The sequence below is a fragment of the Cheilinus undulatus genome, linkage group 19, assembly GCF_018320785.1.
Source record: "Cheilinus undulatus linkage group 19, ASM1832078v1, whole genome shotgun sequence".
Classification (NCBI taxonomy): domain Eukaryota; kingdom Metazoa; phylum Chordata; class Actinopteri; order Labriformes; family Labridae; genus Cheilinus; species Cheilinus undulatus.
In genome coordinates, this window is record NC_054883.1 from 12169410 (window position 1) to 12194362 (window position 24953).

At 39.8% G+C, this 24953-nt stretch overlaps 1 protein-coding gene across 3 annotated transcripts in view; it reads right to left on the reverse strand.

The window, feature by feature from the left end:
- nck1b (NCK adaptor protein 1b) overlaps positions 1–24953 on the reverse strand; it is a 54888-nt gene that overhangs the window by 18563 nt on the left and 11372 nt on the right. The window contains exons 2-3 of one of the 3 annotated variants that reach the window (XM_041814104.1): positions 14250–14302; positions 11636–11876 (exon numbers count right to left, since the gene is read on the reverse strand). In XM_041814104.1, the coding sequence (XP_041670038.1) occupies positions 11636–11861 (226 nt within the window). In that variant the 5' untranslated portion in view covers positions 11862–11876; positions 14250–14302. Of the gene's footprint in view, positions 1–5114; positions 5224–11635; positions 11877–14249; positions 14303–24953 lie in introns of those variants that run through there. The other 2 variants (XM_041814105.1, XM_041814106.1) reach the window with 2 other exon arrangements.

Genomic DNA, 24953 nt, shown 5'->3' on the forward strand with positions numbered 1-24953 from the left:
ATCTCATGTAAAAATTGGGCTAAGAAGGCAAATATTAGATTACCCACCAGGCCTAATTCATCATGCATGAGATTGATACTCAGCGATAAAACCTCAAACCAAAAAAGGTTTCTTGTTTGGATCAGCAGCTTTGTTCATGACATGGATTTGGGATACATACTGTCAAACCAAGAATAGAATAATTCAGATCCACTGCTAATGGACAAGACTGGTATTGGGTCAATGACATGGCATGCATTTTCTTAATTAGAGATGCACAGACTGAAAATGAGGGCTGCTGGTGACATCCATGTCTGAAACACTTTTTTTTTTCAGTGCTTCTTTTGGTGTGAGACTCCCACAACGGTAATGTTTTCTCTCATGTCTGACCACAAAAACAGATCAGTTTGTGTCCAACAGGTGACTTCTTCTTCTTCTGTCCAGTAAAAAAATCTCTCCTTTGAATCAGATGTTAGGTATACTGGATATCATGGTTAAATGGATAAGACATAATAGATAAACATCAGGTACTGATATCTGTTATCATGCCATGTTGTTTGCAGGTTGCCAAACAACAGGACTAATAATAGTCTGTACTGATGCAGCTGTGCGTCCTTATGAATAATTTTATCAATACATCACATTTTTTTCTATAAAATGGACATCATTTGAGTACATATTTAGTACATTTAAATAATATTAAATATTATATGTTTTGGCATCTCAAACCCCATAAAGTCTGGTGACACATCCATCCAAGCAATTTGACAGACTAAGGCCGGCCAACACTACAGGATTTTAAGCCCGATTTGGGACAAGATTTGACTCCCCTGACGATTGTGGGGGCGTATACCGACTGGAGCCTCGTCGCAAATGATTATTTGTCTGGGTAGTCAGCACGTGTGTGGTGTCAACGTGATTAATTTACTGCTCCAAATCGCGTTGTAGCCTCCCAAACCCTGAATCATAAATATCAAACATGTTTGATATTTATGATTCTGGGTCGTAGTGCCGCTGACTGAGTACCCACAACAACCAATGAGAGCGAGCACACCGGGTAGCGTCACCAGACCAATCATACCTACTTTCACCACTCACAACCATAAACACAACGGTACCTTAATTCCAGCCAGGATTTCGTCCTGAGTCTTTCCCTTGTCTTACGACTGTTGCTGCACCTGTAAACGCATGCCAGGACACTCTGTTGTGGAGAGACAGCAAGACGGTATCGACATCCGTGTTTTTTTTTTTTTTTTTCTGAAGTCACGTGATCACACGAGGTCGTAGGCAGGCCAGCAGGTCTCCAGTGATCTGACAATCTGGTTGAGTCATCTAGTGTGTGCGTTCAGAGGATTAAAGATAAAAAATCTTTGGAAATTGTCTTTCAGTCTGTGGTCTCCCATGATTTTAAATTCGTTTCAGATTTAAAAAATTGTCTAGTGTGTGGCCGGCCTTAGAAAACCATCAAAATAATGATTTAAAAAAATACTGTAATGGTTATCGTTTATTTACCTAGGAGAAGGTTGGGAATATGTGAGTGGGAAATTGTTAGTGTATTCTAGTGTTTGTTTGCTTTCCTTGTATGCTGGCTTATGCACACATAGTGAAAATAATGACAAAATACACTGAAAATACATATTACAATGTATTAAAAAAACTCTTTTTCCATGGCAGAACATGAATCATGGGACTTTTCTAAGTGAAAAGGTTTGTAGATCTCTTTCAAATTATAAAAGAAGGGGGAAAAAAATCCACTCATGGGTGGTCCAATACAAATTCAGTGTCAGGTGTCACGACCCATGCAATGAGGGAAAATGTTAAATACTCACATTACAAAAGCTGTAATCTTAAAATGTCTCACAACTGGACTTAGAACTAAAAAAAAAGTTTTATAATCAAAATTAGAGCTGATTGACTTTCTATCAATCAAGTGATCAACTTTAAACATCAGCTCTCCAATGGACACAGTTGATTATATTATTATAGTATAAAAGATAAAAACAAGGTGGAGCAAAGATTTTCAAATATTCAAAGACTTATTGATTTAATTTAAAAGACTGACGATTTCATGTGACAAAAATACTCTCTTCTGTTGTTTTTGCTGGTGTCTGGTTTTAATACAATATTACATGCCAGACAGTGGCTGCAGTGCATATGGAATCATTTTGCTAACCTAGAATCTAACTTTTTTTCTTTTGATTTAAGAATCAATCCATTTCACTGAACATTTTAATGTAATTAATCAAATGAATTATCTATTTTACTCAGTATTGTCAAGAGAAACAGACAATATCTTAAGTTTAAGATACAATATTTAGAATTTTTTGACTGAAATATCTATAACAATTTATAAAGTGATCATTCTTTTTGAACAAATATTTTTTAATTTAGGTCTTACAGTCTCCTAAGTGCTTCCTAAAGTTTTCAAAGACATGTTTTTGTAACTGTAATGGGACATGTCTTGCTATTGAGGCTGCCATAGGTCACGAATCAAATAGCTCTAACTCTCCTCTCCCCCCATTTTAAGCGAATCAAACCCAGCCCTGCTCAGCACCACCCACCTCCCTCACCATCTTCTCAATACTCCTACTTGCTCTGAACTGAGGACTGTTCAATAAAAACTGCATCTCATACGGTGTATTAACTAAGCATAAAACAATGCTTTGTTTCATTCATCAGTTTCTCATAATAAGTGAAAAATACAATTAAAAAGACTCTTCTGTGTATGCGCCGGATGGGTATGCGCTCAAAAGTTGGTTTCTCTGCACATGCGCATTCTGGGACAGCTTCAGCATAAATATTAACGTGCCCCTCGGTGGTGGAATTTCACATACTGTAGGCTTAAAAAGGGAGTGAAACAATGCTAAATCTGTTAACCCCTTAAAGGCTATATCAAGTATTTGTTAGCATCAAGCTAACAGACTCCAATGTACAGCCACGTCCATCTCTTAGAATAGTCTACTTTTCTTTGAATAATTGCAGATGACAGGAAATTATCAAGAATTCAAGGCACATGTCTTTAGAATAAACTAAAAGCTGTTATGAAACTGTCATGATCCTGAAGTAGAAGAAGGCTAGATGCTGGAAGATGTTTTAAGTCAATTATTTGAATCATATTTTACTTTAAGTGCATGCCAGTTTAATAAAGGCTTTTGGGGTTTTTCTGTACTACCAGTGCCTTAGTTTCTTCATATTTTTTCTGGATTTGTTCATGTCCTTCACCAAAGAGCACTGTCATTTTTGCCAGTACTACTGATTTCAAGAAGCCGTCCAGTCCCTTGTTATTTCATTGTAATTGCAAAAGATGTTCAAAGAGTAACTTTTCTGAATATCCCTGTTACTCTAATGATCAAGGTATGAAAAAGCCTTAAAAAAAAAAAAAAAAAAAAGTAATCTCTTTCTCATGACAAATCAGACACAAATTTCAAGCAAACTCCTACACACGGTCTAAATTCCACCAAAACACTGGCAGCAATTTGACAAAATGTTTTCAGTTCCTAAATATTGTCAGTGTTTTTGTGAAATTAAGACAGTGTGGAGAAGCAATTTCTGATAACTGAAACCTAGAAAATACCCAGTATCAGATGTCTTGGATTTCTTGTTTTTCTGCCACAGCATCTAAACTGGTCTTAATGTTATTTGAAGTGTCATATCAAATTCTAAAATTCTGATATTATAGCAACCCGGTAAAGACAATCAGCAATTGCAGCAGAACATTGGGTTTAACAGACGTGAACATGTGCTGTATGTGTTTCCTCTCTAACATGTTTACTGTGCTGGCTGATCCTCAACAAGCCCAGACCACTGCTCACTTCCTCTTAATGGCAGAGGACACAGGAAAACAAAGAGACAGAGTGAAACAAAACAGACATCATGACAACAGGCTGCCTGAAGTTATGTTGACGACTCTCCTGCCAATCTCATAATTATGGTAATGTCTGATGAGAGACACTAAGAAGTGGTTTGGATAAAATAAGCTAGAATTGTAAACTGCCAGGGAGTCCAACAGACAAACCCCAACACAATGATTCAACTTCCTTCTAACTTCTCACTTCCTCTCTGGCTAGAACTCCTCCAAAAAGGGCTCAGGGAGAAATGTGGCTCAAATTAGAGTTTCCGCTCACTGGGGAGGCTGAGAAACAGGAAAACAGAGGGTGGGGAAAGAGAGAAAAGAGAGGGAGAGGAGGCTAACAGCTCTGAGTTTACACAAGGTTTGTTAGCGCGTTGCTGTTCCTCTCAGCCTGTTAGAAGCAGACACGCTGTGTGAAGATACGCAGAGACAGGAGATAGCACTCAACAGTTACAAGGTGAGATTACAGAGTGAGTGTATGCCGGGCCTTTTGAAAAAGTGTGTCAGTGTGGCTGTAAAGTATCCGCGGCCCTCTGAGCTGCCGAAGTAATGACATTCCTCTGATAACCGAGCGAGGTGCGGGAGATGGATGCTTGGGTCCCATCAATCAGCAGAGACCCCTTCCTTTCCCCCCTGCACAATGACTACAGTGTTCTACATGAGCACCCCGCTCCCATCAACTGTAGCCCACGAGTGGCGCTGGGGTGGCGGGGGTGGAGGAGCCTCCCAGAAAGCTTGCCCTGAGGGTAGCATAAAAGAAAACAGACTCTGGCTACATCTTGAAATACTCCTCAAAGAGTGGGGTCTTCAAGGATGATAATCCATCGAGTTGCAGCCCACTCACCAGTACAAACTCTTGTAAAAAAAAAAAAAAAATGAAGTGGGATTACTGTGCTAGTGTCTCCACATGTTTAAGAGAAAGAGACAGAGAAGGATTGCTGTGGCAATTACAGGCTTCAGCTCAGCAGAAGGCTTTTCAAAAGCATATCCACCCAGTCTTCACAGCAGCTCCCACAGACACAGCCTCAAAAGACTGTTAAGACACCCTCCACTCCTTTTTCTCTGCCAGCTCAACATTTTAGCACAAATAAATCAGTTTCCTCTTGTTCTAATTATGACACATTTAGTTTGCTAACAAAACTGACATACAACCAGAGTGAAAAATCAAAGAAGGAAGATGAAAAAACTCCGATACAGGGAGGGAAGGAGACAAAGAGCTCCCCACCTCATGTCAAAACAAGTTACAACAACTTTTAAAAACGCCCAGAAAAGTTTGAGAACTCACGAAAGAAGTGTTTGAATAGGTTAGCCATGTCCATTTTGGGCTCGCCGCCTCTCTCTCTCCCTCCTCTCGTGTCTCTTTCCCAGCCCCTCGCTCTCTTCCCACTGCAGCTGTGGAGTTATTCCATGTGAACACCCAGAAGAGCTGGGGTGGATAGCGGGAGCAGGGGCAGCCCACTCCTGGACCATGTGGTATGGCCTTAGCCAATGGGAACGTGGGATAGGGAGAGAGAGGGCCTCTAGTGCAGCTCCAGCACAGAGGCCTCATGGAAAGGGGAAGAAGGAGGGAGGAGGGGGTGAAGCTTAGACTCGGAGAAAGAAAAGAGATGAAAGAAAAGAGATAAAGGGAAAGTGGAGGGGCTTTTTTAATCTAAATTAAGCAGCAGATTTGTACTTTGAGAGGGTAGGGAGCTCACTTAGCAGGGATCTGTGGGGACGTTGCAACAGCAGTGAGTCACAGAGTGCTGAAGTGTTGCAGTTGTTTGTGTGGAAACACTCATAACTTTACAACAAACCCAGGAAACATGAATCCTCCAGCACAGTCATCTGCAGAGGGATCATACCCTCACACATTCCTCCCAACGATGACACCATTCCACTCCCAGCAACAGACGTGCTGACGGAGAAAAAAAAGGGATATTTCCTCCCACATACCATATGAAAGTGTGTCATCTAACTCTTGTTCTCCTACAAACATCACCACCCACAATCCAGTGCCCTAAATGTACTTATAAATCATAAATAAGGCCTAATGAAGGGGACGTATTTACAAGCCAAGTCTGATTGTATTAGAGTTTAACAAGGCTGGGTTCATGCTTTGGCTCATGTTTTACATTAGAGTCTGTGTTTTACTGGGTTTATGAGACCTGAGCCTGTGTGTCATTCCTGCAGCTGTTCACCTGAGGTTATTTGATCATGGAGGTAGTGACAGGTGGAAAGTTGTTGGGAGGTTTGTGGATATGGTGAATGACAACACCAACCCTTACGTAGCCTCATGCATACACACGATACAAAACAATCACTTGAGGGCAAAACAGAGTGAAAAAGCAGCAGTTAAACAACATATATACTCAAGTTCAGAAACAACAAAGAGGAAAAGCCTACTCAGTTTTCAACACAAAGTGCTGTCCTAGTGTCACAACAGATGACAGCGTTCAAAAGAAAACAGTGAACAGGAAGCCCCTGTTCACATGCCTAACAGATAAGTCTTGTGCAAATACTGCAGTGTGTGATAAAGCTTGAAATTGAAGACACGCTTCTGGTTAGAAGAACACCCCTGTCTTCTGTAAGAAAAGAGAAGCAGAAAGAAACTCTGGGGTGCAGGGCTTCCTCGTGCAGGTCAACCTACTCTGCAGTGTGTAATCATCACCACATCAAAGATGAGAGAGGAGATAAGGCCCCAAGTGTTGGCGGTCTCACAAGTGTGGTTTGTTGTTGTGTTTTTGTCAAAGGGGCCCACAGTCAGTCCTCACATTTCAGGACATAAAAGGCAACTTTGGTGTTCCCAGTGCTGATTTCTATACATTTCAACAAGTTTGGAGTTTAATTCTGACAAACTAAAGAGAGATCACTGCTGTTGTTTTTCCCATATAGAAATGTTTCTGGTAGATATTTCACATCTAACATTTTTTATCAAGCCATTCTATAAATTCCTAACTAGACTGCCAGTTTCAGGTACCAGTTTAGCTCAGCTGGTAGAGCCTGTGCTCATGTACAGAAGCTAAAGGCCTCAGCACACTGGTCACACTAGCATGTTTTACCCCATTTTCTCCCCTCACATTTCCTGTCTCTCTTCAGCTTTCTTATCAAAATAAAGACAAAAAGACCTAAAATAATCCTGAAAAAAATTCAGACTGCCAGTTCAAGACCTAATGGAGCACTGATTATGAGGGAGCTTAGGAGTTAGAGAGATGTTCCCACCTCTGTGGCAGCAGAGGTAGTAAGAGGTGTTTTCTTGGCCTTCACAAAACCATGAAACAATGTGAAATCCAGCAGGGACAGCAGTGTTACGCTGTTACTGACTCTGTATGAATGCACAAAGGCATAAGGATGGCAGAGCTTGATTCTGTATCATGATCCATCATGATTCATCCAATGCATCCTCCATTTTCTACCTACTTTTTTAAGATTTATTTTGTGGCTTTCTGCCTTTATTAGAGAGAGATAGGCGAGAGGAAAGAGCCTCAAATAAGGATGAGAGAGTGGGGTATTACTTGTGTTGAATGAGCCACAGGACAGACTTGAACCTGGGCTGCCCGCACACATGGGGCGCGACCCAACCACTAGGCCATCTGCATCCCACATGGCTATGTTTTATCAATGGAGGCACACCATCTGATAAACAAACTCCTACCAATGTTAATATCTTTACAAAAAATATTTTTCTTTTCTATAATTCAACTAAATGTCAACAAAAATGTTCAATGAATATTCTCTTATTTCAAGTAAAAGATTTGCATGAAAAAAAGTAAAAGCATTTTGGTAAAGGCAAATTGAAAAAGGATTTAGAATTGAACATCAAGTAAAGGTTTAGTCTGGCTTTTCCCCTTTTCAAATTCATAGGTTAACTTGTTTTTAAAACATTTTAATAAAAAATGTTACATACTGTAATCAAGAAGCTTTGTCACCTGCTTCTCATCACTTCCCTCACTCTCACACATCTCTTATTCAATAAAATTAACTTCATATCATCCTTTTAGGGTTGAACATCTAAGCTGAAAATGTGACAGCCTCCTGTGTCATTAAAAGGATTTTATATTGACTTAAAACTTCAAGGGAATATTGTTTACAGGTTGTTTTAATGTGCCAGGACACTACTGAATCAATCATAATGGGCTCTTTATTCATGTATTTTTGGTGCCATAATATAGCATGTTCACTCCACAGGTGTCATAGTAATGTTTGACTAAACCGCGTTAAATGATCCTAACATACAAGAGTCTGTCCATCCTCTATCAAAAATGACTTTATTGTGCTGTCTACTTCTTGCATTCTTGCTGACTCACTCAGTATCTCTATGTTTCTGTCAGCACACTACACTCTACAGACTTTTGTGTATTACCAGGCTGATGCACCAGCGTAGTCTTAACACAGGTGTCAATTGGTTAAGTAGCATCGCGTGTGACTAGTGCTACCGCAAAGACAGAAAAAGCAGCACCATTTAAATTAGGCCACCACTGTAATGCACTGAACACAGCCCTGTTTGGAAACTGGTCATTCTTTGAGTGTTTACGGCAGGTCAAGCTGCAGGGGGAAATACACAAGCGCGTCCATCTGCATCAATTATTAGCTGCCTCTACATCGATGCAGAATAGTTTGCATCCATATCACAATGAATCATAGAAACTATTATTTTCAACACAACTAGCTGGCAATTCATAACAATGGAGCCATTAAGGCATGGTAGTCCACAAGTGTATGTGGACTACCATGCCTCTTGCTCTCACTCTCAGCATTCTGTAATGCCATAATGCAATGTGAATTTACAAACTGGAACACCAGGATGACACCATTATGGATGCAATAAAAGCATACTGACAGGAGAACTCCTCTATCATAAAGTAGCAGAACTGTATTATGTAGGCTGCCTGTGAGAGGGTTAAAAAGTAGATGAGAGTCTGATCTGAATGTGTGATCTATGACAGAACTGGAGGCATGGGACGCTCTGTGAAGCTAACCCCATTATGCCATGGAATCTAATTCAGTACTAGAGAGATCATTTCAGTAAGGATGAATAATGTCTTCATGACTGGTATCGGTAGAGACTGGCTTAAAAACACTGTTTGATCAGCAGAAATTTTTCACTTTTCTTTTTAGCAGAAACAGCAGACTTACCACAGCTGATGTTTTTACTTTGTTCCTCCTTGCTCCTTAAACTTTAAAAAGTCTTCTACAGACTGAAGGTTTCGGTCTGAACTACAGCTAGTTTTGTTTTCTTTACTTGAGATGAATGTGCTTTTTGTGTAAGGCAGTTCTTCAGGATTGTCATTCATTTTTGATAAATAGTAGAATTTATTTTTTACTTTAAAGTACAAGTTGAATAAAAAAGGAGTCACATCTTTATGTACTGCACTCCAGAGCTCCCTGTATGTGAGGAGGTTGTTATAGTGATGTTTGTAGTTCTTGGTGACATTTTTACTGTTACTGTTAACAAATACATTTTACAAAAGTTGTGCATGTAATCTAAACAAATGGTTTTCACTTTCTGAGTGACTGAGTGTCTAATTAAAAAGTACATATATAATTCATGGTCGAATCAAATAATGCTTGTCTAGACCAGTGATCATCAACTTGAGGCCTGGGGGTCACATCAGGACCCCAGAGGATAATTTAATTCAGAAAGTTTGAGGAAGAAAAAGTATGGCATGCTATGGTTTTCCTTTTTTCTCTTAAATTAAAAAAAAAACCATCAACTGAGCGGCTTTTCAAACAAGAAGCAAATAGGCATTGTATTTCTGTAATTTGGCATGGTAAGAAAAATGCTGGTCATTCCTTCTTGATTAAAGCTGCATTTTTTTAAAGACTCTTTGAGAGTGCAGTTTTCCTTTCTGAGAATCCACACAAAAGATCTGTTTCCTGCATGTGTATTTGACTAATCACGACACACTTTATTAGCATCAAACTCAGTGATAGACATCAAGAGGGCTCCAGAAATATGTAGCTAAAATATCTCAACTGCCCCTTGTGGCTGGTTTTGGTACAGATGATAAGTATGTTGTCTTACTGTTAAAAGCTTAAAGTTCCAGTAATGAAAGAAATAATATTTTTACAAGACTATGACTAAAATATTGATTTTAGTTTAGAGTTTTCAATGTTCGGCCCGGCCCCCACAGTGTCTGTCAAGAAAAAGCTGGCCCTTATGTGAATGGAGTTGATGTCCCCAGGTCTAGACTGTCCAATTAATAGAAACAGGTAAATTCTACACAAAAAACTTGGTATTTTTTACAGCAGATTACAAAATGTGTATATATATTATAGTGGTATCATCTAAATGGAAAGATCTTCCTTTCAGATATCAACAAAAATCCAATGTTGTGCATCCCTAAATTTTAGATTGTGCATAGGATATAAAGTAGTAATCCTGGTGCGCAGCACAGCATGACTCCAAATTTTACCACACCTGTGTACTAAATGTCGACCTGATGTTGCTTTATTGTTTCTTTTTCATTTTTTTGTTGTTCTTTTAATCAGCAATATTGTATTATAACTGTTCAACATCTTATCTTATCTTATTTTTCTTTCCATTATGTGAGGTAGCAGACAATTTGTGATGTTTTATTTGTATGTATACTTTTTGTTTTAATACTCTTAAAAAAGTTCAATAAAACATCTAGAGGATTTATAAACAGAAGGGGTGGCTTTTGCTTTGTAGTTAAGCTTCACAAAAAATAAAACATACAGTAATGTACTATCATCACAGCTAGAAAAACTCTTTCTAAAACAATGCCATTAGCACACACGCCTTACTTTTAAGTCTCTGTCACAAATTCTATTGTACTACACAACCTGTAACCTAATCTAATGAGATCTGTGCCAAACAAACATGGCCAAAGTGCAACAACAAACATGGTTATCCCATAATGCTCTTAGCTGGGACAATAATGCCTGCAGAGCAAAAGAACTGAGAGATTAAAGCGTAAAAAGCATCAAAAACTAAAGCAGAGGAATGATCATATAGTGAATTCAGAGGCTAAATGAATTGCCCTGTCTTTGTTCCAGACTGGATGCCAGTGGTCAAAGTGTATATCCCAAATTATCACGAGTATCTGTCATCAAGAAGAATGAAGCAATGACAAATGGTAACCTTGGCTTATAAACACAGCTACGTTTGGCTTGCTCGTGGTTGTACAAGTCCCTTGGCAAACAGCAGTGCTCAGAAATAAAACTACTGTGCTGACAGAGCAGACAACACCTGTGCAATTTTGGCCCTGATGGGACGAGAGCAGGACACATACTGTTGCAATTGCTTACACATAAACAGAAACATGGAGATGTTTAGATATGTTGATATAGAACAGACTGACTGGGTTTCTTTTTTTATGCCACAGCTATGAAATGTTAACATTTTTAGTATCAGTGCTCAATCTCTAAGTACAGCTTAAATAAATAATACATAACACTGCCTTACCTGTGCGAAAGCTTCACAGGAAAGAGGACAACATGTCATGACACATGTAACTATATACCTCCTTTTGGACCCTCAAGTTTCAGTTCAAGTGTGTTGTGAGCAGAAAATGGCTCTCAGCCAATCAGACATCAGCTAGACACCCATCTTCCTGTGGAGGCTAGCCAAATGTGGTCAAAGACGAATTGAGGTATAGCACTTTCTTTGCCGAGTAACTCTTGTGTACAAAACAAAAAGTAAGAATGACTGATGGATGATTTAAAAAATGGATGTTGTGCAAATACATTTGCAGCTTAACTGAAAGGAACCTCATACAGTTTTTATTAGCACACACACTGGAGAGTGTAAACCTCCAGCCATCACATGTTGAATTGTAAAGGGAATAAAACAGATTTCCTTACCTAGTGTGTCTTTGAGATTCTTGACAATAGAAGCTTTCCTGGCGCTGTTTTTCCTCTCCACATAGTTGGACGGCACAAAACCTGTTTTGTTGGTTGCATTTCGTACCCTCCACCAGGATTTGGAGTCGTCAAGGAGCCAGAGGCGCTCGTTTTTCTTGATGTCCAGCTCCTGGTCCTGCTGGGCCATGTAGTCAAACTTGGCAATGACAATCACCTCTTCCGTCATCTTGCACCAGGTTCACTGGTGGAGAGAGAGACAGAAAAGAAGAACAGAAGAGACATCAGAGAGGCTGCAATGATGTGATTTATTAAAATGTTTATGTATAAATGAGCTAGACTTGCAATATAAAGTACATAGGGCTATTAACAATTAAATATTTGACCACGATTAATCTCTGGGATTCTGTACTTAAAGGTACAGTGTGAAATATTTAGCCTAATAGCATTAAGCAGGAATAAAATGGTAAAAATAAAACATTATATTGATTATGAAATAATCATGGAACATTACAAGACACGAGATATTTTAAAGCTAAATGCAAAGCCGGAACTACACTCCAGGCATGGCTGCTGCACTGTGTCACTCCGCCAGTGGTTTACTCAAGAAATAGTTCTGAGTATTTGCTTCATGTGTCGTAATGTTACATAATTATACGTTATTATTTCATAGCGTGGTGAATGTGCAGGTCACAACTTGTCCACAAGAGCGTTTTGGAGTTGTTTGATTTTGTATTTGATGAGTCTGATGAGGGAAAGCTGGAATACCATCTGCTTACATTGAGTTGGCACAGCAGGTCCGAACTCAGAAGTGGCCGATCTAAAAATAGCTTGCATGACAACTGAAGGTAATGGACCTATTACTAAGACTATAGGAATTATGGAAATGGACGAATTTGCCAAAATGCTGAAGTATCCCTTTAACCATGGAAAATGAACTTTTAATGGATCAACCAGGAAATCAAGGAATGTTTAAGGTAAATCTTGATATTGAAAGGTGCAGATGACTTCTGACTTGTTGACAGAGCTGTCGTAACCCCTTAAATACACCAGATAACTCTCCCGTCCGTCACAGCTACGCTGCAGTTTGGCTGTGTGCCCCTCCGTCCGTCAACACCCACTGACTGCGCCTGCAGTGCAGCACAGAGCAGCACCACTGTACTGCAGACCTGCGAGACTGAGGAGTTTTGCAGTAGTTACAGAATCACACCTGGCCGTGCAATAGAAACTACTGAAATGCCATAAAACATAACAAACACATGTGAAGCTATTGTTCTGAACTGCAGGAGTAGGATGAAACTGCTTTGATTTGTTTCAGTTTGGTCCTTTCATGTGGCTTTTTGTTCTTCTACCATAGGTCAGTAACCTGTTGTTAATAAATCTGCTTCTTTTTGGTCCTCTTACCTGTTGACTGCAGGCTCTGCTATGCCCCATTGACTTTTTGTCCATGTAGTGAAAGGAAATACGGTCTGGCATTAATCTGGCGTCAACATGAAGTATTTTATTCTGAAATTTAACTAGATATCTTAATTTGGTTTCGGTGACACTTCCTGCCCCATTTAGTCTGCTCCGTGTTGAATTAATGCGCAGGTCTCCGGCGTCCGGCAGGAATAGAAATCCTGCATATCATCTGCGGAGGGCTCCGGACTGCTGGAGCAGAGATGCAGTGCAGGGGAGCTAATGGAAGCACTCTCATTGACTAAAACTAAAACCTATCTGCTCTGTTACCGTAGTGGAGCGGAGACGGACCGAACACGTATCTGGTGTATCTTAGGGCTTAGAGGCAAGGTCATATCTTTAACCTAAAGCTGCCAAAAGCAGAGTAAGAGAGCGATATATAGTGGTGGGCAATCAACATAAGGTAGAGAGAAGCAATGATACAGTGATAAATAAGACATTGTTCTGATCGTCTAACAGCCATGACAATCTACAGAACTTAGAAACACGTCGACTCCAATGCACAAACATGCATTATTTTGTTTCATTGCTAGTAAAGATCTACACCATCCATTCCCCTGCATGTATCCCTGCCCTGCCCTATGTCACAGCTAATACACAGCTTAGTGTTTTACAGGATTCACTGACTGGCAAAAAAGTTTCGTAAAGTGAAACTGAAACAGGAAAGCTAAGAACTTAAAATTCTGCTATTGTGACAGCTCCAATACCAAGTGATCTGCGTCATTGCCAGCTTGAGTCAGTGATAAAGATAGCCTTGGTTCCTATCCATATGAAAGATGGGAACAACATGATGACACAGATATTTGCTGCAGTAAAGAAAGACATGGTTCCTTCTCAGAAAACAGAAGTAGTATGCCGTGCTTACATTCGATCTTTACCTTTTGCAACAAGGACAGGTCTGTGTGCCTTTATTTACATCAAAATGATTATAAATTCACTGACGAATTTGTTAAAAACCCAAATTCACAGAACCCCCTTTGATCACAACACTACCTACTTATTTATGCACCAAAAGGAGTTTTTCCTCCTACATCTACCTGGCCTGCACCTGCATTTTATTCCCCAACTCGAGCTGTCTGCAGCAGACAAGATGATGAGGAGCTGTGAGAGACACGCAAAAGGTAAATTTAGAACCGTGTTTGGGAATAAATAGCTGTACCTGCACTGCATCAAAGCTGAGAACTTCAAGGGCTCTGGTACGTCTCTGTAGACCTGTGAGGAGAACGGAGAAACGCGAGAGAATTACAAAAAGATTTCTTAATTCTCAGAAACTTGTGTCAGTATTTCATTTTAACTGAACTGACAGCTACTGACAACAGTAAATTCATGCCTTGATGTGGACTGTGATACCCAACGCTAGTTCAGCTGGGCTGGAATCCTGAAGAAATGCCAGCTACCATATCCAAAGTTTAGTCTGGTTAGAGACCATTCCTCCTGAAACCAATTGTACTCTTAAAATAACAGACATAAATGGCTATTCTTTTCAGTTTCCAACTCTCACAGCTGCCAGAGAGTGCAAAGCCAATCTCCAAGTACCCACATTCTTGAGAAATTTACTGAGGGGATGATTTCCTTTCAGAAGCAGTCCAACGATTGTCTATTGTATGAGGTATCAAACCCAAACTCAGGAGCCAGGGAGATGGCAAAGATTACTGCAAAGGGAAAGTAAAGAAGAAGGGCACAGTGCGTCAGCAGTGCAGCTACATCAAGGAGTGAAGCGCTCTCTCTCTGCTCTAATGATGAGGGATATTGCTTCAAATTTAGCACAGGCCTATAAATATTCCTAAGCTTGCTGCCTATGCAAATGCTGTGTGATTATGTGATCTGCATTATAAGCACGGCCCCATTGTCTGCAGGGTTGCTTATTACGAGAGCTTTCAAGCCACCCTGGTCGTTTTAAAAGTATGATTTGGGAGCTCAGTGATCCACAAGCAAACAATGAACACATTCACAACAACTAGTCTTATGACTTGTAGCACTCAGCACGGCTAGGCTATGCTTAGGTTAATGCCGCAGCACAGGAGGAGTGAGGCAGTATTTAACAGCCCCTGATGTCATGGGAGTGGATGGAGTTTCAACTTTTCCTCCTCCCCTGACTGTCTTCTGGGACCAGACAGTGACCTCATTGATCGAGGGCTCTTGGTTTTTATTTGAAGAAATGTTGTCTAAGTTTCAGCTGCAGCTGGCCTTGAGATAGGCCCCGAACCTGATCTTAGGCAAACATAAGGAGGCTGAGCTAACATTCAGCCTGATTAGCCAGGAGGAGTTAAATAAACATCAAATAAGCTTCAACCAAGACCTCAGAAGAAAAGTTGATAAAGATGTTGAAAGCTACAAGCTCAAGCTTAAATGTGTAGAAAAAATTCCAAAGTTTAAAGGGGGGGCACCTGTGGTCTGGGGTATTTTCCCCTTGGTTGGGGTGTTGTTGACTTTGTTTACCATAAACACTAGGGTGTATCATGTGGTTTTATGTCATGGCATGTTATTGCCAGCTTCTTTTCCATGTCTGATTTAATTAATGAACACAGAGAGACATGTTAGGGAGCGGCAGACAAAAACAAAGAGCTGATTTACTCTCCTCGAGTGCTGCCTCTTTCACCAAGACAAAGGCAACAATCTCTCCACTCCCTGGGCTGGGCTGGATAACACTCTCCCAAAGAGGCTGACGAGTGTGTATATGTGCTCCTTCTCCATTTACAACATCCCTCCCTTGCTATCTTTTTTCCACTTTATACTCTACTTCAAAATGCATAATAGAATCCTCAATGTAGGACTATCCTTTTACACCATGTCCCATTTTCAGAAAGCAGACTTTTTTAAACTGCCACTACCCCCCATGTCTAGGCTGGCTGAGCACTAAGTGCACATTAAACACCGACCGTGACTTATGATGGTGCAGATGTGAGGGGAGGATCACAGAAAAGTTGGGCGACAGATGCTCAGGGCTAATCGCCACCACAGCTCCAGACTGAGCCGAGGCCACGAGCCGCTCCACAGCACTAAACGCGAGGTCAGATGGGTCAAACTGCTCAAATGATGGCATATCCACAGTGGTGCTCTGTTTACTCTGCTGTCTGGCAGAATTATGGGAACCCAATTCATCACTAACCCCACCCACAGTGAACCTTAAACAGCAATAGCATGCTGCTTTTTCCCTCTCCAACCAAATCATTACTTTTCAGATACAAATAAAACTACTTGTATTTTAGACTGCTCTGGGTTTTTGTGCTTTTACCATCAAAGTAAAAATGGTAGAATCTGATTTGGAGCCTTTAGAGTGAAAGCTGCAACAAGTGTAAGACAAAAGGATCTATGATGGTGTCTCCTTTGTGACATTTTCAACATTTAAAGATGGCTAAAAGAAAAGGCTTCTTAGCGGAATTAGGAAATATGAGATAAAAATCAAGGAAGACAGCCACAGATGTAGTCTAATGACTCACTGCCTCCCTCCATATGACCTGACTAATGAGTAACTGGTCCTATAGATGAAGCAAGTCAAGCCCTGGAAATAACCCTGGCACCAGACCTAAAGCTAAAACAGGACCTGTATGCATGTGCTTTGTGGTTGTGAACAAGAGAAGCAGACCACATAGAATGGTCATGCTGCTGGTTAGTGGTCATCGTAGAGGCTTACCTACTGTAGCTACCTTTTCTGCTCCTCCATTGAAATATTGGCAGTTGGTGTTCTAATGCAAAAAACACAAAACAGCCATCTCTGTCCCAGTTTGTTTTAAACTTGACCACAAAGTAGAGCAATAAAAGGTAGCACTAGAGCCAGGCTTGGGTATCAAGTACCAGTTTTCAGCTAAGATTTCTGGATTCCAAAAGGCAGGAGTTTCTTTTATACTTCAGGTTAAACATGAGTGAGAATTTTGCAGTCCACAAAAGTGGTACTCTTCTGCCTAGACAGAGTGTGCTGATATATTATTTCCTCATTTATGACACCATGGGCCCATAATGTTATGGATAGAGGATCAGGCAGATTGCAGCAGGAGATCAAGAATCTGACCAATCTTCACTAAGAAATTTTAAGTGTAACACATGCAGGAAGGAAATTCAATGCAGGGACAAAAGCTCATCCAATATGATGAAGTGTTTAATTTAACATGCTTCCATGAGCATTTCTATTAAGGTAAATGAATCATGTCTACAAAATTGTAATGGCTTGGTCTCACTGGATGCTTTTACAAGGATGCAAAATGACTTGGAGGCAGACATAACTGTTTAAAAATGCTCTGCCTGATTTATACTTCTGATGATTGCAGCTTAATTTTGACACACTTCTGCTCATTATGCCATGTGTTTTAGTGCACTATTACACTCACATGAAAGGCTGCTCATTGTCTGCCAGTCACTTTGTTAGCTGTGCCAATACCCGTCTTGGTCAGGACAGGATAAAGAGATGCTTGATCCCAACAAGATTTTCCTGGTTAAATATAGGTTGAATACAATTTTTTAAATTCAAATTGTTAGATGTGAGTTCAGGGAGCAGCCCTCCACCCACAGTTCCTAAAACTGGACCCTGTTTAAATACATGTGTTGTTATAGTGCACATGCAAGGCATAACTAATGGGTCTGATAGTTCAAACTAGGGCTAGACTGATTATCGACTTGGTCGATTATTGATGCCCATATTAGGCATTTAGCCTATTTTCGGTATCAGCATTTTATATCTTCAATAATCAGTCAAAATCAATTCATTCAAAGGTGTACTGCTCAGACAACACTACAAAGTGCCCCTTTACTATGGCTCTGTTTTCACCCTCTACCGTCTCACCTAACATCCTGTATACAACGCTATCTGACTGGTTTGACTTCACTGAGGCCTGGGTCTAGGCCTACACAGGGTATGTATGGCATCTCTTTCTGTTTACTGCTGCTACAGTGTTGCTCTCTTCCATTTCTCATGTTGACAGAGTTGGTGCTAAATGGGTGATATACTCTAAACATCATATCTCAGTATTTTTCTTGCCCTTCACAGTAACGGTATTATATCGGGGTATTACAGAATTAAAACAGAAAACACATTTACATAAATATTCAATTGCTATAACCCCCTCCACCTCCTAAAACAAACCTTATGATGGCACACCCAACTCATGTCTTAGCAGAAGATCACAGAAAAATCATTTCATAAGTCTTGTTTTGTTCACTTCTTGCAGCTGCTCCTGTAGTTTTAAGTTTCAGTGCTTAGGTGTATCCAGTTGCTATTGACTATACCATACTTCCTTTTTGGAGCATTCACAATAAAAGCACTCATGAAATAATAACATCTAGAGACTTTTTTTGCGTGTTTATCATTAATTCAACTTGGCTTCTGCAGTGTCACTGGCGGCTTTAAGCAGCTCTAGTGTTTACAGCTGCATCTTTGACTTGATTTAATGCCACAGCCTGCTTCCTGGACTCAACATGGACTTACACCAAGAGAGACACGAGTTTAAACACACCTTTAAGGAGCTGTTTAAGCTGAATCACTGTAGTGCTGGGCGAAAAACAAGCTGAGACGACACAACTTGTGTTAAACCTGCAGACGCGCTCTGCAAAGCGAATACAGTTGCTAGGTTGCTACAGACATGGAACTTTTAGAGAAAAGCACAGGTTTTACCCGTTTACTGTATTACACTTTAAATATAGTGGCAAAAATGAGTAACGTTCTGTTTGTTACCCAGCTGCTTGTTAAGCTGAAGTAGTCATTCAAGACTGGACTGACTGAGCTGTTTCCTATCACTTTGCTACTCTAGTGGTGGCATCAGTCACTACATAACAACGCACACATTTCAACTGTTGATGGTGGTGTTGCAAAAATGCATTCTGAGGCAGAAATTTTACCAGTGACTGTATGTTTATTTAACCTTTATTTAACCAGAACAAACCCACTGAGATCGAGATCTCTTTTACAAGGGTGACCTGGCCAAGAGGTCAGCAGCACACATCATAATAAATATGGTATATATATATATATATATATATATATATATATATTTATAGATTTAGATATAGATATACAGTGCTTAACAAATTTATTAGACCACCCTAACCCTAACCAAAGTAAGGTTTATACCACAGCTGCCCTAAATTAACAGCACTGGTAATTACCAAAATCATTTTTTATTTTTCTGCAATGGTTAATACACCAATATGTACAAGCTCTTTAACCAAAATGATATTTTTAATGCTAAAATATAATTATTATTGTTGTTATCCATGAATTTTCAACTTTACTGATTTACAAAAAAAATGGAAAAATAGTAAAGCACATTAATATTTCTTGATTCATATGTCAAATTATAGTTATTTACTTGCATTCCTGAACAGAAAAAATAGTTTTAGTGGTTGAATATTATGCTTGATTAATTTCTGACTTCTCAGAGAAGCCCAGTGAGCCAGCTCAAATTTGGGTGAATTCAGTTTGAAATTCCTCATTCCTGTTCAAAATGGTAAAACATGGAGAGCTGACTGAAAATAAAAGAGTCCGCATTAAAGGACTTCATGATGCTGGATGGTCTCTGAGACAAATATAACAGGTGGTCTAATAAATCTGTTAAGCACTGTATAGTGCTTAATAAATCTGGGCTTCTCTGAGAAGTCAGAAATTAATCAAGCACAACATTCAAACACTAAAACTCATTTTTCTGTTCAGGAATGCAAGTAAACTATAATTTGACATATGAATCAAGAAATATTGATGTGCTATACCATTTTGTCAGTTTTTTTGTAAATCAGTAAATTTTAAAATTTATGGATAACAATAATAATTATATTTTAGCATTAAAAATATTCTTTTGGTTAAAGAGCTTCTAAATATTGCTGTATTAACCATTGCAGAAACTTAAAAAATGATTTTGGTAATTACCAATGCTGTTAATTTAGGGCAGCTGTGGCATAAACCCTACTTTGGTTAGGGTTAGGGTGGTCTAATAAATTTGTTAGGCACTGTATATATATAGTATACTGGTTTACCGCCCACTACTTGCTTGTTCTTCACTTCCTCATAATAAAGGTCTGTAGTTATGTTATTGTTCAAGTGCCATTAATGTAAAAGCCCACAGGAGGAAATGTGGTGTTTTCTATAGCTGCTTGACACTCTTTAGGAAGAAAGAAATCATACTTAAGATCACAGGTGCAATTACAGAGAATTGAACTTACAGAGGCTTATAAAAACAATTTCTGGGATTTTATGCACTGACATGGGTTGAATTTGTCATCATAGGTTTGTCTTGGGTGGAGCAAGGACCCTCGAATATGCATTTAAATCATTTTTCCCTTACTGCTACAGCAATAAGCATAAAAAGTGTTAAAAATTTTGTATCATATCACTCAGCACGAATCACAAATAATTTTAACTACTTTATAAATCTATAGTTTCATATTCACTTCTTTGAACTGCTTGTTTTCTCAGAGTCAAAAACAAAACAAATTAAAAATCAATACTACAAGTCAAAGAAAAGCTAAGAAAGAACATGCTCCAACAAAAACCTGTCAAAGTTTTCTTTTATTTCCCTATTTATTGACTTCTTACTATAAAATCCTCATGTTTCATGTCCAATAAAACCAACAATGTGCAACCCTTAACTCTGAGGTGCTAATCTTGTGTTGCAGGCTACATGTATGAGTCAAAGTGAGCCTACTTGTGTCACACAGTACTGTTAACTACAAAATACCAAGCTGATAAAGCAGATCCACTTATCTACTACAGCTGCAGGCCACTGACAGGTCAACCAGTGTTCCTATCAGTACTCCACTAATGTTCTCAAGAGTGCCAACACAGTGCACCACTGTTTCCACTCAGCAAAAGACCACCAACCCAAACCGTGCACTGTTATCTTTAATACTAGGGGTAATGATTTATGACTTACATTTTCAGAACATATGATGATGTTCTATGTTGAATTTATGTAGCAAGGCTTAAAGTAGCACTGTAAACCACAAACCTCAACAACTGCACACCGGTGGTGTAAGGGAGATGCAGAGAGCAACTTAGTGAGTTATTATGTGAAACAACAGCGACACGAGTTCACCACTTCCTGCACTGAACAGCTGCTGCCACAACCTGTGTCTGTACAAGAAAAACAATAAGAAGGGAGATACAGCTGAAGAGCGCATCCAGTGGCTTATTTGGTAAAGCATGATCTCACAAAACAATACCAGAAATATGCATTAGGAGACGATGACTGGAATAGCATTAGTGTCCAGTATGGATTCCAGTGAAAAACTGATTTAATTTACCAAACTTCTTTGAGAAAACTTGAACCACAAGAACTGGATAGTGTATACAAAGCTAAAAGAACAATTATGGATCCTTGCCTGGCAGGGAGAGCAAACAGTGTCCTGCTGCTCGACAGGATTGCTGAGGCACCGAGACAGCAACAGCATGAGCTCACAGAGGCAGACAGAGTAACCTAATCCCTGTGACAGCCTGCTAAAATCACAGCCTCTGCTGCCTTCTGGAATGTGCTCTGTATGCTCACTGCTCACTCAGCCCCCTCTGGCACTGCAGCACTTCCTCCAACTTAACACCAAAACTCACATTTTGGCAAATGAGGGGGCCATCCCGCCTCACAGGAAACGAACGGTTGCAGGATAGACAGAAACACAACCCACAGCGGTTAAAACCCGTGAGACTGCATCTCTCATCCCAGCTGTCCTAGATTCTCTCAAAACAAAACAGCAGCATAGCAGCAAAGGGTCATGGGAGACTTGGCAGGCCAGCTGTGAGACAGGAAGTGTGGACACAAGGGTGACCGGATGATGGGAAAGTGATGCAATCTGACAGAGCACAGACTTGACCTCTTGATTGAGAGCAGATAACTTATCTCTGCTTTGCATTGAATCAAGTAATGGGCCTCAATTAAGACAAGAGAGATCAGGTTCAGGAGCAACTTTAACTAAAACTCCTGTAAGTATGATGCTCCCCAAAAGACAACAGCATTATATTCAAACTTAATAAAAGGCAGTGGGGCCTCTGGTGTTTGGGGGCTTAGCATAAAAGCTCATGAGTGTGTGAAAGCAGTTGGTTATTCACCCCTCGGGATCACCCTCAGCAGTTGGGAATGGCCTGAAATAGACTGGGGCTCATGTCTTTTGAGAACTGCCAGAGATTTACTCTCATAGCAACAACAAGCGCCAAAAGTTTAAAGCTTTCTTTAAGGCCAACTTCACATTAAAAGGCTCCCTTTTGCTGAGCTTCAAACAAATCTGTGAAAAGTGTACACAAATGCCACAGTTTGAAATATGGTGCATAGGCGCCGAATAAAAGTTCTCATGCAAAACCTACTCTAACTTATAGCACACACTGATCCAATCTTAAGAAATATATGGCAGTGATGCTGGCAGACTTTTGATGTAGTGAGTCCCTGGGACCTACAGGTGGTGATCAGAGAGGGTCCCAGGGAAATTAAAGTCAGACTGCAGGATGTGCGATGTTAGAAGGAATGGGTACCGAATTCGGTACTTTTACAGGTACCCACAGAATTCTGTCGGTACTCCAGAGAACCGATTAACATAAAATCAAATGGTACCATATCTCGGTACCTTAACACATCCTTAAGACTGAAAGCGCGTGGAAGAGTAGACAATTTTCCATGCCAGACGAGAACACAGCATTGCACGTGTGAGAGTAATGACGTTGATAGCAGCTCACTGAATCAACAAAGCAAGCATGGCTGATAGGAAGGGGTCGAAGGTATGGCTCCACTTCTTAAAATACGATGCAGATTCCACTGCAATATCTGTGACAGAAAGTGCAAGGCTAACCGCGGCAACACTTCTAATCTGAAGCAGAGATGTTTGATGATTCAGATCAGCTCTCGCTGCTTCCTGCTCGCTCACTCCCCCTCCTCAGTCTCTCTCTCTCTCTTGCACAAAATCCTCACTTTAAACACCATGATCTGCCCATTCAACATATAGATATCAACCATGGAAATATACCAGATGAAGGCACCTAACAGAGACTCAATTAAGGCATGGTACGGATTGTCTAGTATGAGTGCATCCTAAAAGTTGCTCTCCATCTCTCCAACTTGGCACGGCTGGTGCCGTATGAAGCTCTCTGTCAGGACCGCTGGATCCAGATTGATTTTAAAGGAGTGACAGAGCCACAGGCTTATCCTCACTGCTTATTTTCATTGCAGAATCAAACCATTTGCCACATTCTATGAATTTTTGCAGTGAACACAAACAGAATGTGCACGGTTTGGGTGTGTGCTGTTTTTTGGATTAAGGCTCAGTTATGCTTCTGCGTGGATGGCCGCATGATTGATTGATCAGTGGGGAGGGGGCTCTGCTCCTACCAGAGAAAGTTGAAATGTTAGATTTGTAGAAAAAAAACTGCAAGAGGAAAGGTGTGCAGTACATGTAGCGGTAGAAGAAGTAGTTTACTTTTAGTTACAGTAGTTTAGGTTTTCCATGTTAGAGTAATTTGTAAAACACTTGCGATGTTACACTACAAACAGTGTTTGATGTCATTCTGATGTATTTGATATATTTGACAGTGTTTAGATATTGAGGAATATAAAATTCAGAAGTTTTGAGGTTATTTTATAAATGAAATAACATTTATTATTGCATATTCACACACAAAAGTACCAAAAATGGGTACCGTTGTGGTTCACAGGTACAGGGGATCAGTGCCATACCGGCTCAAATGTGAAAGGTACCCATCCCTAGATGTCACTTGACCTGAAGCACATCATGCTACCACTTCCAAGTCACTTGGTGAAAACCAAAGCCAAGCCACATGGAGAGTAAATGCTTTCATTCACAGAGACAGTGGGGTACTAATGGCCAAGACAGCTGTACAATAACTTAAAGAAAATATGATATAAATATAAAGGGCATTCACTGTTTAATTTCTGTTGGTACAAACATACTTTTTCTTAATGGAGGTGATCAACTTAAAAAATATGATTTTTCAAAACCATCACCAAACCTAGAAAACATAACTTTAAGGTGCAAAGCTTTTTCTTTGACCTGCTGAGAGGATACTTACAGTATAATTAGAGCTGGGCAATTAATTGAAAAATAATCGAAACCAATATTTAGAGCCTTTAACTGACGTAAACCTGCCATGTCAATTATTTCCCCTTGTAATTCTCTTTCTACTAATGTACCACCCCCTTAAAAACAAACTACTGGCTGTGTGGTCATGTGACAGAAAGCCAGGTGTTGCAGGGCATATAGCCTGCTGGAAACCCAAGAGAAGAAGTAAATTTGACTTTTTACGAAAAGAAAAATAATTTCAGCTGATGTGTGTTTTGATGTCAAATATTTTAATAAATAACTAGAAATTGTTCATCTGTGCATGTTCCTTTCAAATAGGCTATTTCTTAAAAAATTATAAAAATATTTACAGACAAAAAACAGAGTCAGAAGTTGGGGTGGAATAATCGTTCGTTAATCGTAATCGAGGTAAAAAGTTTAATTAATCATGACTTTGATTTCTGCCATAATCGCACAGCCCTAAGTATAATTATCACTGGTCACAATAAAAGGTTTTTACTTTGTTTTTAATCTGTTTATCAATTTACATTGATCTATATTACTTCAAGATAGGGGTGGCTTTTACGACATGAGATGTAAGCTACATATACTGACTGTATTTCAACCACTGAGAATAAATAACATGAGAGCTTTATGTCACCAGCATGCAACTCTCTGGAGTTTTGCTTGTTCCAGTGCATCACAGCACAGTCACAGCACACTCCCCTGCCCATCTAGGAAACTCCTTCACACATGCATGTTTTTATATAAGAAGAAGACGAAGGAAGCATGACAGCTGAAAGTGTAAACACACAGCCAGTCAAGGCGACTGAGCGAGTCAGAGAGAATAGTTTGATGCAAAACAGTGAACAAAACGTGGTAATGC